This window comes from Olea europaea, chromosome 11 (assembly GCF_002742605.1).
Source record: "Olea europaea var. sylvestris chromosome 11, O_europaea_v1, whole genome shotgun sequence".
Classification (NCBI taxonomy): Eukaryota; Viridiplantae; Streptophyta; class Magnoliopsida; order Lamiales; family Oleaceae; genus Olea; species Olea europaea.
The window spans coordinates 5,883,491-5,896,825 of record NC_036247.1 but is presented as its reverse complement, the minus strand read 5'-3'; the positions used below and the strand labels follow the sequence as shown (position 1 = coordinate 5,896,825).

The 13,335-nt window shown below is 33.9% G+C and overlaps 1 protein-coding gene across 1 annotated transcript in view; it reads right to left on the bottom strand.

Annotated features, from left to right (window-relative positions):
• LOC111403125 (protein SHOOT GRAVITROPISM 6) overlaps nucleotides 1-9,152 on the bottom strand; it is a 54,911-nt gene extending 45,759 nt beyond the window's left edge. The window contains exons 1-11 of the mRNA XM_023031517.1: nucleotides 8,969-9,152; nucleotides 8,777-8,867; nucleotides 8,599-8,653; nucleotides 8,318-8,449; nucleotides 5,710-5,781; nucleotides 5,036-5,126; nucleotides 4,831-4,926; nucleotides 3,862-3,940; nucleotides 3,709-3,772; nucleotides 2,614-2,717; nucleotides 1,290-1,395 (exon numbers count right to left, since the gene is read on the bottom strand). Coding sequence (XP_022887285.1) covers nucleotides 1,290-1,395; nucleotides 2,614-2,717; nucleotides 3,709-3,772; nucleotides 3,862-3,940; nucleotides 4,831-4,926; nucleotides 5,036-5,126; nucleotides 5,710-5,781; nucleotides 8,318-8,449; nucleotides 8,599-8,653; nucleotides 8,777-8,867; nucleotides 8,969-9,008 — 930 coding nt within the window. The 5' untranslated portion in view covers nucleotides 9,009-9,152. The remainder of the gene's footprint in view (nucleotides 1-1,289; nucleotides 1,396-2,613; nucleotides 2,718-3,708; nucleotides 3,773-3,861; nucleotides 3,941-4,830; nucleotides 4,927-5,035; nucleotides 5,127-5,709; nucleotides 5,782-8,317; nucleotides 8,450-8,598; nucleotides 8,654-8,776; nucleotides 8,868-8,968) is intronic.
• Nucleotides 9,153-13,335: the final 4,183 nt, after the last annotated feature.

The following is a 13,335-nucleotide window of genomic DNA, read 5'->3' as shown; positions in this document are numbered from 1 at the left end:
TCGAACTCCAGTCTTTTACAAAGTCCACCAATTTTACAGCCCGATATACCAGCTCCTTAGAACGCCACACCCAAAAAAAGAAAACCTATTTGAAATCCCAAAATAAACGCAAATCCCAATCTCTATCAATACGTTCATCATGTCACGCCTAGGTTTCAATTTTGCCGGCTTCCAATTGAATGTCGAGCGATGATTATCATACTATAATGCCAAGGGTTCGAAGGCCAAAATGTAGCTTAGGTAGTGGTTTAACAGCCTTGCAGTCATCTCTACTTTAGAACTTCCTTAATGGTTCTTTCAATTTGAGGCCTTACGGCATTGATGACTGGGGTATGAATCAAAGGGTTGGGTGGGTACTAACTAAACGGGCTGAGAAGATGGGAAACTGAGACAGCAGCATTTGGACTAAGGCACTGGCATAAGTTTTGTTCTTTTTCCCTTTTTTTCCTTTTTATCCTTCTTTTCCCAACAAAAGAACAATAACAAAAGAAACTAATATAACCCTAAATCAAAATTCTGCTTAAAGGGGGACAGTTCCTGAGACGACAGAGAAAGAAAAACAACTTTCTTTTCTTCTTTTTTTTTTTTTTTTTTTTTTCTTTAAACTACTCGCTAATATGCAAAAATAAAACCACACAGTAATTCTGAACTTCTTGCAGGCAGTTGCTACTGTACCTTTTGTTTTGTGTTTATGTTGGAGTTGATTTTTTGGATGTGGTGGCGGATTGTAGAAGGATTGAAATGGGTGGTTGCGTGGGTGGCTTGGTCAGGTGGAGGATCTGGGTGGTGGCTGCTGCAGTAAACTCTTGAACTTGAACATGTAAGGAAATTTTATAAAACTTGTTTAGCCAAAGGTAACGACTTTTTCTCTAATACCAAATTGACGTAGAATGCAATAAGCAAGAACGATATTTGAGAAGAAAGGGAGAGAGAGAGAAGAACGGGGAGAGAATCAAAAAAGAACAGAAGGAGAAAATATATGTTTATTCACTAATCAAGTCTAACTATTTCAACGCATAAGTCTTCTTTATACATGGTTTAGAGTAACCTAATTTAAGTAGGAAAACAATTAAGGAAATAATATAAAATACTATTACACCTATAAAAAAAACCCTACTTACGTTTTCTAAAATAAGTATCTGAATTGGAAAGAATTTATATCTATTAGGATCTCCACCAAGAAGACTCGTGTTAGTGGACAACTCAAGCAAGAAAATAGAGTCAAACTTCAAGAGTGAAAAGTTTAACTAATGAGGCATTCAACTTGCTCAACAGTGACCTTTGCTTACCTCAAAATCAAGCAAAGGGGGACCACTTTCTGACAATAATGAGGCATTCAATAGATGGTGGAGACTACATGTTGCCACAAAGGAAACATCTTGATCTTTCTTATATCTGGATAATGAAAAGAAAATATATTACAATAAGATAGCACTTAACGCTCAAACAGATAGAAAAGAGATTTTGAATACAATGATAGAAAGTCAACTCATTGGCATTTCAAATTAATCTTAAGTAGGAATATAGGGCATGCAAATAGGATAGACAGCATGCTAATAATAGGGTCATGCATAAATCAAGCAAGTAGTGAACAGCTCATCTTTGGCTCACATAACAACTTGTTGACATTTATTCAATTAATAAATGAACCAAACACGACCAGTATTTCAAGGCTCATCAAGTAAATGAGCAAAATATGAGCAGTATGTCTGTTCATTTAAATCTTGTGCACGAGGAAAGCAACAATTAATATACTAATGTCAATACATTACATAAAAAGCATCTTTCTAGCTAGTAGTTTTATAAATCTTCAATTTCTCAAAATAATTTTCTTTTGTTAATTCATTATATCCAAAACTTAGCAGTTCAGTCATGAACGAATAAGTTAATTCCAGAAAAATTAAGACTCGGGAGCTTTTTATTTACACGAACCCCTTGTTAGTTGTTTTTTCTCTATTTTGGTATGTGAACACCTCAATAGCTCTTTAACCATGAATAAACGAACTATAACAAACATTTTGACTCTTCATCGAACAAGAAACTCAACAAAGATGAATAGAAGCAATTCATTCACACTCAGCTGGTTTACAGCCCAACATGCTTGTTAAGAGACGCCATGTGAATGGGTTTTCCTGAAGAGTGCAGCATTTTATCTATTGTAAAAACCAACTTATTTTCAATTGTGAAAGCTATGTAATGTTATGCAGAATAATCTGTGGTTCTAGGCCTTCTGGCCATATTATCAGTAAGTTGCACTAGGAATTCCGGAATTTTTGAAGAAAGAGAACAAGTGCTTCGTAATTTATGGGACACGACAAAATTTTAGCTTTTTTTATGGACTTCTACATCTAAGGCATTTTAAGGATATTCTTTATATTTAGTTGTTTTTTATCGAAAGAATATGAGGACAACTTGAGTTTTTCTGTAACATTTTTTGAATTATATTTTAAGAGTACTCCTAGTATTTTAACTCATAAGAATACACCATGTCATCCTGATGAAATTAGATCTTCGGGATATGATTATAAAATTATGTCACACGTGGGAAAAACAAAAATATAGTGTGGCATTCCAATATTTACTTCACACGATATTACTATCAACAAATCTTACAGTTCCAAAATAGTGGAGACAAGTCTTGGTAATGCCGTCTTCAGTTGCGTTCTGGTTATAAGACCAACCATCTGGCCCAGTGCCTCAACAGATGATGTGCGGACCTGAGACAACAGCATTAACTATGTCATAGAAAGAACTTGCCCTCTGCAATAAAACATCCAAATTCATATCACAAAAAGATTGAAAGAAAATAAAGAAAAAAAAATCACTACTTTACATAAAGATATTGACTCGGCAGAAAAATTAAGAGATGTATTAGCTGATAGATATCATAATAAGTCTACTCTAGAATTCTTTCATGCTATGAACAGGGTCCAAAGGTAGGGAAAAGAGATTGAAAAGGATAAAAGGAGTGTCCTTGGAATGATAATCCTTCAATATTAGAGGAAAACTGAAATGTATGCTACTATGCTGAATCTTCACAATATAAATCCACAGCATTCAACTTCAGGAAAGTAAGAAAAACTATTTCAAGCTATCATTATTGAATTTATACACTTTCTATACCAAACTTTTGTGAAGTCAACTAAATGAATCATCTTCTGCATTCTGCTCTATCAAGGGAAACATCCAATGGTACAATGTCTTACAATCAGGAAAAATTATTTCACTGTTCCCACTATCAGCCTAACATATAACTTCATGTTTAGCTTTAAAAGATAGAAAGATATTATAAACATCACAGATTTTTAAAATGAAAAATTAAGGTATATCCACCCATATAACAACTATTTTGCTATGGTTCAAGTGTTCGACCATTATTTGAAAAGAATATCATAGCTTCCCCATAATATTATGAGGTTTAATCGAGGATCTTACAAGAGATATTTCATCATTATTAGTCTCATGCAACATTTTAAACTGTACTCAAAAAGAACCGCATTCTTCATACAAGAAATAAAATGTAGAACCGTATCCTTCAAACAAAAAATAAAATTCAGGGTAGAATGTCAAGAAAAATCTTGATTTGAATGAAACAGAAAAGAAACAACTTCTCAGTGGGCTAGAAACAAATAAAAATCCGCACTTGTATTCCAGAGGAAGTAATGCAGATGAACCAATAATGGAAAAGTAATTTTTTTAATTATGTACCTTGAGATCCCGTGAAGTTGCCCAAACTCTTAACAAAAGTTCAAATGCAGAATTAAGAAAAGACCTGCGCTAAATGACACGCTCATATCACAGACATTATCCCGGAAAACAAAAAGATTAAGGAGTAACTAGAAGCAAGTAAAAGGGTCTCACATGACATCACCATCAAGAACCATAAACAAAGGGTTCTCATTCCCATATTGCCAACAGGCCTGACACCAGCACTTGAATGCTAGAAAAGGAAAAAAAATATATATTCCTCAAAAGAAGTGAACGTTTTGTATATAGGATTAATGCAAATCAAAACATGGTAATACAAGGAATTTTTTCCAAAGAATTTATAAGTGCAATGGAATTGATAGGTTAAAGAATAAACATAGAAACCCAACATGGTCTGCTTTTCAATATTTCACCATAACCAAGGGTCCTCACCGAGATTTGCCAATTACTAGTCTCATTAAGCATAGTGTATTTTCTTTGTTGATCAGCATAGTGAATTGTGCATTTCAGTAGCCTTATGTTTGCCGGGCAGTGAGCAGTTTATAAGAATTCATATTTAAGTCCCACCCAGTCCCCCACTTTGTTGTGCATCAAATTGCTTTATTAGGAAACCATCCATCTTTATTACTAAGCTTGTATGAATAACCTCCAATTGTGGATGTTTTGTTTAGCATTCATGAAAAAGAAAAGGCACTCTTTATTTGAGAAATTATAGCATATTAGACAGTAATCCATTCAGATACAATCAGCAAAAGCAATATAACAAAATAAATAAGGGCTGGGCCTTCTTGTTGTTTCTTTCAGTGGTATGATGGAGCATGGATGCTGCTGCTTTGTTTCAAGCATGTGGCACAGAGCTAAGAGAGGAGTGAAAAAGGAAAAATGGTGGAAGAGAAGGGCGGGTTGGGTGCAAGTGTTTGCTATTGTTATATGAATATTGCACAAGGATGGCAGCACAAGATCACCATCATTGTAAAAATGCATCAAATGGCAAGATAGTTTTATGAAACAAACACCAGGAGCTACATAATTTGAACAGTTATAATTCGGAATAAAATGAAATTCAGAAAACAACACCAGAAGCATATAATTAGAACACTTATACAAAAAAGTTACGCCTACCATTGGCAAAGATTGGCCGGTGCATTTCTTTTACATTCCCAAGGATGGGAAGAACTCGTTTAAGAACTCCTTTAAGCCGTGGAGTGAACTGAAAAACTTCAAAGATGACCATTGTGCATCAGAGAATCATTTTAAATATCTAAGATATCCCAGAGAAAACCCACTTTCATCAAATATACAGTTAAAAATAAATTTGTTGACAGACCATCTGATGAAGCAAAATCTGCAAGTATTTGGACCATGGCTGGAAGAGCTGAATTTGACCCAGAGAGATGAAGAAATATTTCTTCCATCATCTGCATGGCACACTTGTCAGTAAGTGTGAGGTTGAGAATGCACAGTCATGGATAATGCAACTCTTAGACATTGTTATATTAAGTCAGAAATTATTGTGCAGGCAGAGCAATGAAAAGCAGCAGATTAGTGCAACCTTCGAGAGCAGGTAGTTATGATGAAAGTTGTTATGTCTGAAAAACTTTTGGACAATGTTTCTACTTTCTAAAGGAGGCGAAAATAACTTCCATGCTAGCCATGAAACAGGTGGAAAGCAGGAAAACACAGTTACAGAGATAAAGAAGAAGACAGACAGAGACACATGAAAGTGCTTTTCTCAAGGCATTAACATTAACCATTTCTTCTAATACTTTCAGTACAGTAACTTTTATTGCTAACCATGAATTGATCTCAAAATCAACTCAATAGTAAAATATCATGTGCTCATATGAAATTTTAGACTGCTAAAGCCCTATTGATAAGCAATGCGTCTGTATGAGAGTGAGAGGATTTGAGGTCAAAACCCTAAATAAACTTAATATTTCAAATGACAACATGCACGCTCCAATAGAAGCACATTACATCCTTCCACAAGAAATAACTTACTAGATCAGGCAGATGTGAACCTATTGCAACAAATACACCAGCAGCAGCCCTCTGCCAATCAGCGTCAAATTCCTAGAAAAAATTAAACTCAAACCTTACAAACAACATATTAACTCAGCAAAATAAAGCTGTAGTTATGACTTATGTCATGGAGGGAGACTGCATGAAAAGAATATTGAACAAAGAACACAGCAGACAATTCATCCCAAGTCTTATGAGAACATACGGGCACCAAACAAATACATACAACTATTGAACTACTGGCATGTCAGCACATAAAAGGAAACACCAGATTTAACAGTTTGAAACAAATCAAAGTTCCATGTAAATAATGCTGCTTTCAGCCTTTTATTACAGTAAAGAATAGAAAATTGTGGCCTCATTCACAGGATTTTTAACTTACTAACTGTTACTGTGGAAAATGATTATTATATTGGTAGCTTTTCTTTCTTATTAAAAACAGTAGAATATTTTGTAGCTGAAAACGGGGAAGGTTCAAGTGGTGGACGTTGTAAATAAAACAGGATCCAGCAAAGAAGAATTTGTATAAGTTTATAATCGAAAAAGATGTGTATCACCAACTGAACAAATCCCCATCCTCCCAAGCATGTGGTTCACTGTCCAAAGCCCCATAATCAATAGCACAAGTTAATTTTTGCCTATAAGAGACCTTCAGTCCACCTAAATCTAAGGCCAGCAATCAACCATCTCGAGTTTTAGTGACAAGCCAATTCACATTTGTGGCCACTAAACTTACAGGATGACACCCAAATGATTCCATGTGCCATTGATTCTGAGCTAGCATGCTTGCCCAGCTTAGCCTCGAGTCTAAAGTTATCATGCATCTACATGGTGCGGATCGCCCTTACTCCACTCAAACTGTACAGTCTCACTTGTGTGTCCACATTGTTAATCCTTGTCCCTGCACTCAACATGTGATTGGCCATCCTAACCCAGTTAACACTTACTCCGAGGATTACTTCAAGTACAAAAAAACCACCATAGCATAATCATCCATCGTGATGTGCTGGACTTTCTTCTCGCATGTCAACATATTACCAAATGTTACCAATTTTGAAATGCTGCCTCATCATCAGGTCTTAAGCCAATGCATTGACGCAGAAAGTCTGGAAACTATAGCCAATGCACAATATTTAGCACAGAAACCCGTTACAGTGCAGCCTTAACAACTCATATAGATGGACGGTATAATTTCCTGCTTTTTGAATAGCCCGCATGGCTTAAAAGTCCTTGTGCAAAAATTCATCAAGCTAAGGCTCAAATTTGCTGCATATCGGGTTGACATCACAATCAACAGGCAAATCTAGGGTTTCTTTATAATTTATTGAATTATTCAAAGCAAAAAATTTGAACACAATTTGCTTAGGAAATTGTTAATTGTAGCCATTACTCATATTCTTAATGAGTTAATTATCATGATATGTTAGCCAAGCCAAGCACGGCCTACAATGTCTTTTACCTTCTCCATGGTCTTGCAACTGTAGAACATTACAAACCACAATACAAAACATCCATTGCAATCAAACTAATTCCTTCATATAGGAATATCAGTTGCTACCCTCCATGATGTTGTCTGTTCAATAGTCTCCATTTTCATATGTGGAAAATTCTCCCATGCTACTCTTTGCGGAATACCAGAACTTTGATCTCTGGATAAAAAACTAGGAATACGATTCAACTGGAAATGGTTATTCTAGCTGAGGGTTAACTTTAGGCACATTTCCTGCTATCATCATTCACCAGAAACCCCTCCAATTACACCCTGCTAAACAACTCCATCTTTTGTATGGTATACCTCGTGCTGTGAAAATTTACCTTATAAACATGGTATAAAGGTAACTCTGTTTTCCATTATTTTGAAAAATAATAAATATAGCCCTTTCAATGGAGTATTCCCACCTTCATCAATCATATGACCTAACAATTGCATCATTCCAACTTCATTCAAATGAGCGACAAAAGCATATTTTCTGATATTCAATACCTTGCATAAACTTGTATCCATTAGGTTCTCAAATAACTAGGCTCCACAAGCATGCTCCTATCCTGTGGATTGAATCTTTACCACCAAGGGCCTTACCTATATTAGGTTCCATTTTATCCTAAGGTTTGAAGTTACGCTTAAAGCCTTAAACTCATCTCCCATCCCACCTTGTTGAAATCCGTTAGAACTTTCTATAGATTGGCAGCATGACAATTGACAAACAAGGAAATGAGCATGTTGGCGTGCTAGAAAATGGTTATGACTTCAGTGGCATGATTACCTTTGGCCTCTTGATATTTACCATCTCTCCCCACATAGCCATTCAGAATCAATATTCATCCCCTAATGTAAGTATGAAGACTAACTTGGTAACCAGAAGATTAACTATTTATCATGATCAAGTATCATAGTTAAATATTAGCTTCTCAGTAATTTTCGTATTAATAATTTTCACAAATATGTACATAGTAGGAGCATCAAGAGGTATCTAATCGCAAAATACTTTCAAATACTCAATACTTAAAGGCTAATATACGGACAGATTGGACATCAATCTTATCAACGAAGTAGTAAATGTGAGATTATAATGATGGGACCTCCAACCTTGGTTGAGATGATCTCAGCAGTGGCAATCTTAGCTAGCTTTGCCATGTATGGAGGGTCAACATCATCCTTATCCAAAGCACGAATTGCCTCTGACATTACTTGAAATAAACCGGCTATATTCCCGAATCTCTGCAAATCCAATAAACGAAATCTTAATCACACCTCTACTTCTCTTCCACTCACTCTATTGACAATTGTAAACAAATTATAAACGAGTCAGTTTGGATCGCTATTTATGAGCATGTTCAAGTAAGAGCAAGGAAAAAGAGTAGTAGTACCCTCCTGCCGCCACGCGATACAGTGGAGCAACAATCAAGAACCAGAAGTGGGTTCCTAATGACATGCAAGAATTCATCCAATTCAAAAGTAAAAAATCAATTCTTTTTTACTGGAACATAAATATGGTATAAATTTATCAAGTATACGAATAAGGGGAGGAGAGAAAATTATAAATACAGAGAAGCTATCGCCTTGAGAGCAGCCGTAGAGGCTTCTCTGACCATGGGAGACTCATCTGCTAGCGAAGAGACAAGAACTTGAACTGCCTCTGAAACACGCACGCACACACAATCGAGAAATTTTTACATAAATTCTTGAATGTGGAAATATACGCATACATATATATTTGGGGAGAAATTGAGAGTGTACCAGGGGCAGGTATTGAATTGCCGGAGCTAGAAGAAGCCATGAACCGTGATGGATTGAGGAAGACACAGATCACCGAAAGAATGAGAGAAGAATGTACTAGAACGACAAATGCCGTGACAGCTAATTATTCACCAAGCTGACAGGTGGGATAGGAGTGGGGGAGCTTTCTGGCAAAACATTTTCTTCTCGATTTAGGGATGTAATTGACAGAACTTCTAGGATGAAGGGACCAAAGGAATTAGTTTTCATTTTTTTATTTTTTCCTTTTTTTTTTTTATGAAGTCAGACTCACTTGCGATTTGAATAATATATTGGAATTAATATTGCAATTTTTATAATGTCTCCAAGAAACGCATGTTTGGAAGTTGTTTATTAGGACTTCAAATTATAAATAGATAAAAATAAAAATGATGGATAAATGGATAGTCCTTCGATTTTTTTTTAAATTAATTTTGGAGCCTATCATATGGTTCTCAAATAATCATAACTTATTTTAAATGTTTATTAAGAGCCTATTTGATTTTCATTTTTTTAATAATGAAAATGAAAAATATAATTGTTACGGGATCCACACAAGAGATAGAAAATCAAATATGGTGGCTTGATTTGATAAATAACAGTTATATTTTTCATTTTTGTAACCAAAGAATAAGAATCAAATAGGGGCTGAATTTTGAAAAAAAATAAATAAATAAAATAAAATTCTAGAACAATGTGGACCTTTGGCATCAATTTTTGAGAAGCAACAAAAATGCTTTTCAAATTCTGCTTTTGGTTTCTTTAACCATCAATAACTAAAATATTAATCTTGACTCTAATTAATTAAATTAATTTCTTTTTAACTACATCGATTATGCTTTCATTTTGTAATTTGCTACATTTTGAGATTAATAGATATTCGCTTCTTCAATTTTAAAATAATTATAGCTAATATAGCTCTTATTTAATAGGGATTAAAATCAAATTTTTAGTAAATTTTGATAATTGTTAATTTTGAATTAAATAAAAAATTTGATTTTAATGCCCATCAAACACATGAAATAGTCTAGGATAAATATTAATAACATTACAAAATGTCATCATTATAATCGTTGTTCAATTTATTAATTGTATACGGATAAAGCCATAAATCACGTTTATTTCTCGAACGCTAAATATTGATTTTGAGACGAACAACTATTTTGAAATAAAAATTTCCAAAAAACTTGACTGATTCTTTTAGCAGCTAATTATTTTTACAGCATAACAAAAACTTATTCTCTTAAATGTATAACAATACAAATCCAAGTTCAATGACTTTCGTGAAATACGTGAAGAGCAAGTGGTTTGATCGATTATAAAAAAGAGTCAAACATGGAATTTTTTAGCCTTTGAGTTTTTTGTTGGGAGTTATTATTGGGTGACAACCCCCTAGATGTTTAGGAAATTGTCATGGTGGCTTTAGCCTCTTGTTGGAGATTGTTGGAAGAGGGGAGGAGGGCGGGGCGAGGTTAGGATGCAGGGGGAGTCTATAGTTGGAGGGTGTTAAAGGGGTTCACTCTTTTACAAACACTTGTTTTATGTTTATTATGTTGTTTACCTGAATGTGCAAGTAAATTTGATTGTTTCGAAAACGTTAAAAGAGATTATTATGTTGTAAAAGTATAAGTTTAAAACTTGTTTATTATATATTCGTTGTAAATTTAATTCAGGCTCGTGTTTTTAATATTGAAATGGAAAACGTGTTTAAATATAATCTCTTATTTAAAAAGGATTTTCGAAAAGCCCTAAACATGGTGAACTTTCAGTCCAGTCCCTGATCTTTTATCGTTCTTCGTGTTTAGGCATTGAACTTTGGTTCCACTGCTTTTGGTCTTTCAACTTTTAAACATGTTCAAGTTGGTTCCCAATCCTACCACTTTTGTCCTCAAACTCTTTGTTTCTTCAATCTCTTTCTCCAAACTTTTATAAATGCTTATTTTGGCTCGAAACTTTTCAAAATCCTCCAATTAGCTTTCCATTCTTCCAACCGCATCCTCATGCTTCCCGACACTCGAGCAATTGCATCATTTGGTCCAGATTAAACTCAACATTCCTAACTATAAGGTACACTGATAGAGAGAGAAAAGTGAAAAGGTCTTATTGTATTGATTCCCGAAGTGAATTCATCGCAATTGCTTTAGGAGTTAGCCTTCAAAGGCTAAAAAGGCACTCATCATTCAACTAAGCCTCTTTCTTGTTTTGCTTTACCGCCTATTAATATAATATAATAGGTCCCCAAAAAAGGGGCCTGCCTTTCTCCATCCATACTAGCTGCCATGCACGAACCAATATAAAGGATTTCAATCCCCTTCCTAGATTCAAGCAAAACACGCCATCACCTACAGCCCTTTCCTCTGTCACGGACTTCCACTTGTAATGAAAGGAACACAGGAGTCTGTTGCTAGGTATTTGACCAAATAGAATAAGTCCAATTCATAAAAAGCATATCACTAAAATCCTTATAGAGTAGGATAACACTAAATGGAGCAAGAAAAAAGACGCCAACTGAACCAAACCAACCTCAATTGATTGAACTCAAGCAATTGCAACTACTTTCTCTTCCACCGCCTTCCCACAAACAAACTTTTTAGAGTTCGCAAGCCACGAAGGAGTTCGCTTTTTGCCCTTTGGCTAGCAATCACATCGTCCATAACATGCTTTATCATCTCGGTTGGAGAGAAAGTTTGAATCCTTTATTTTTATATTTGAAGGGATTGGTTGGTTTACAATAAGAAGCCAAGCTGCAGCAGCTTTGGCTATCTTTTTGTTTTTGTTTCTCATGTCTATGTAGATGCATTGATCGTGGATTTCTCCAACTCAATTCTCATTTTTTCCTTGATTCACAAAGGTTGTGTCAGGGTCTGTTTAATTGCAATAATAAAATTTGGGTGGAAATAAAATGAATTTTAAGAAATTGAATTGCCTAAAACTTGTTTTACTGGTAATTGTCAATTAAATGTGTTTGATTGGTATAATTTTTTAATCTGAAAAATGTTGAAATTTGGATATTTTGATGTTCGTTTGGCTTTATTTTTCATGAAATTTGTCAATTAAAGGGATATAATTTGTTACAATTGTGAATAAAAAAAATTGGAAAACATTTTTCACTTTCCCCCAATTCAAAGGAAAAAAGGTCATGTGACAAGGGGGGAATGAATTTCATGGAAAATTTTTGCAATCAAACAACAAAAAAAGTGGAAAATGAAAAAATTTTCATTCCAATTTTTCATATCAAATAGGGCCTTAGTATTTTACTAAAAAATTAAAAAATTACCCAAAGTTCCGTAAAATCTCCTTGTCACCTATTTAAAGAAATGTTACGAGTCAAATTTGATAAAATGTATGAATCTTACATAAAGCAATAAACAAATCAATTGGCTTGATTTGGATCAATATTTGATTGAAAAATAAATTTGGTTCATTCTCGTGGTATTGTGGTCTAAATGCAATTAAAAATTGTAAAAGTCCTTAATATAAAATTGTAAGATACCCATGCGATCTTCCAGGGTATTGCGGCGGTTGGTCTATTACACAACGATGCTTGTTCACCTAGTCATCTTGAAATTCTATTCAATTAAATTTCGAAAAGGATGGGATCTTGGGGATTAATTTAATTTTTAAAGTTACTTATTTTTTCAAATATAACTTTTAGAATTATATCTTTTTATAAAAATTTACTTTCTATAAAAGTAAATTTTAACTTAATTTCAATAAAAATAACTTTTAAGTATAACCAAATATTTATTGATCTTATTAGGGCTGGACAAAACTTTCGAACCGAGCCGAACCAAGCGATTATTCTTAAATTAAATATCCGAACGGATATCTGAATCAATAATCGATGAATTTGGTTTGGTTTTCAGTTCTAGATCAATAATCAAAAAATCGAATCTTCCTAATTTTTTTAATTAATTATTTTAAATAAGTCAAATTATTTTATTTTTTCTAAATAAATTTGTTAACTAGTTAATTTAGTTCAATTAAAAAAACATAATTTTTCTATTTCTAATTTTCAGTTCAAAGTCAACTTAATTAAATTAACCTAAATTTTATCGAAATTTGTTACTCTACCATAGTATCGTTTTTACCGTTATGGAGAAATCGAATTGAAATTCGACAACGCCTCTCTTAATTATTTTGAGCTCGCTATCTTCTTTTTCTTGTAATTTTAACAATCAAATTTATGAAAAACTCAGCCAAAAAAGATGCAAAAGACACATAAAATTAGACTAAGTTATTTTGTAAGAGCTAAGATTGAACATATTATTAATTGAATCGATGTAACTTTTTAAATATTAAAAAAATTAATTATAGTACGAAACTTAGGAACCGAACTGAATGGAACC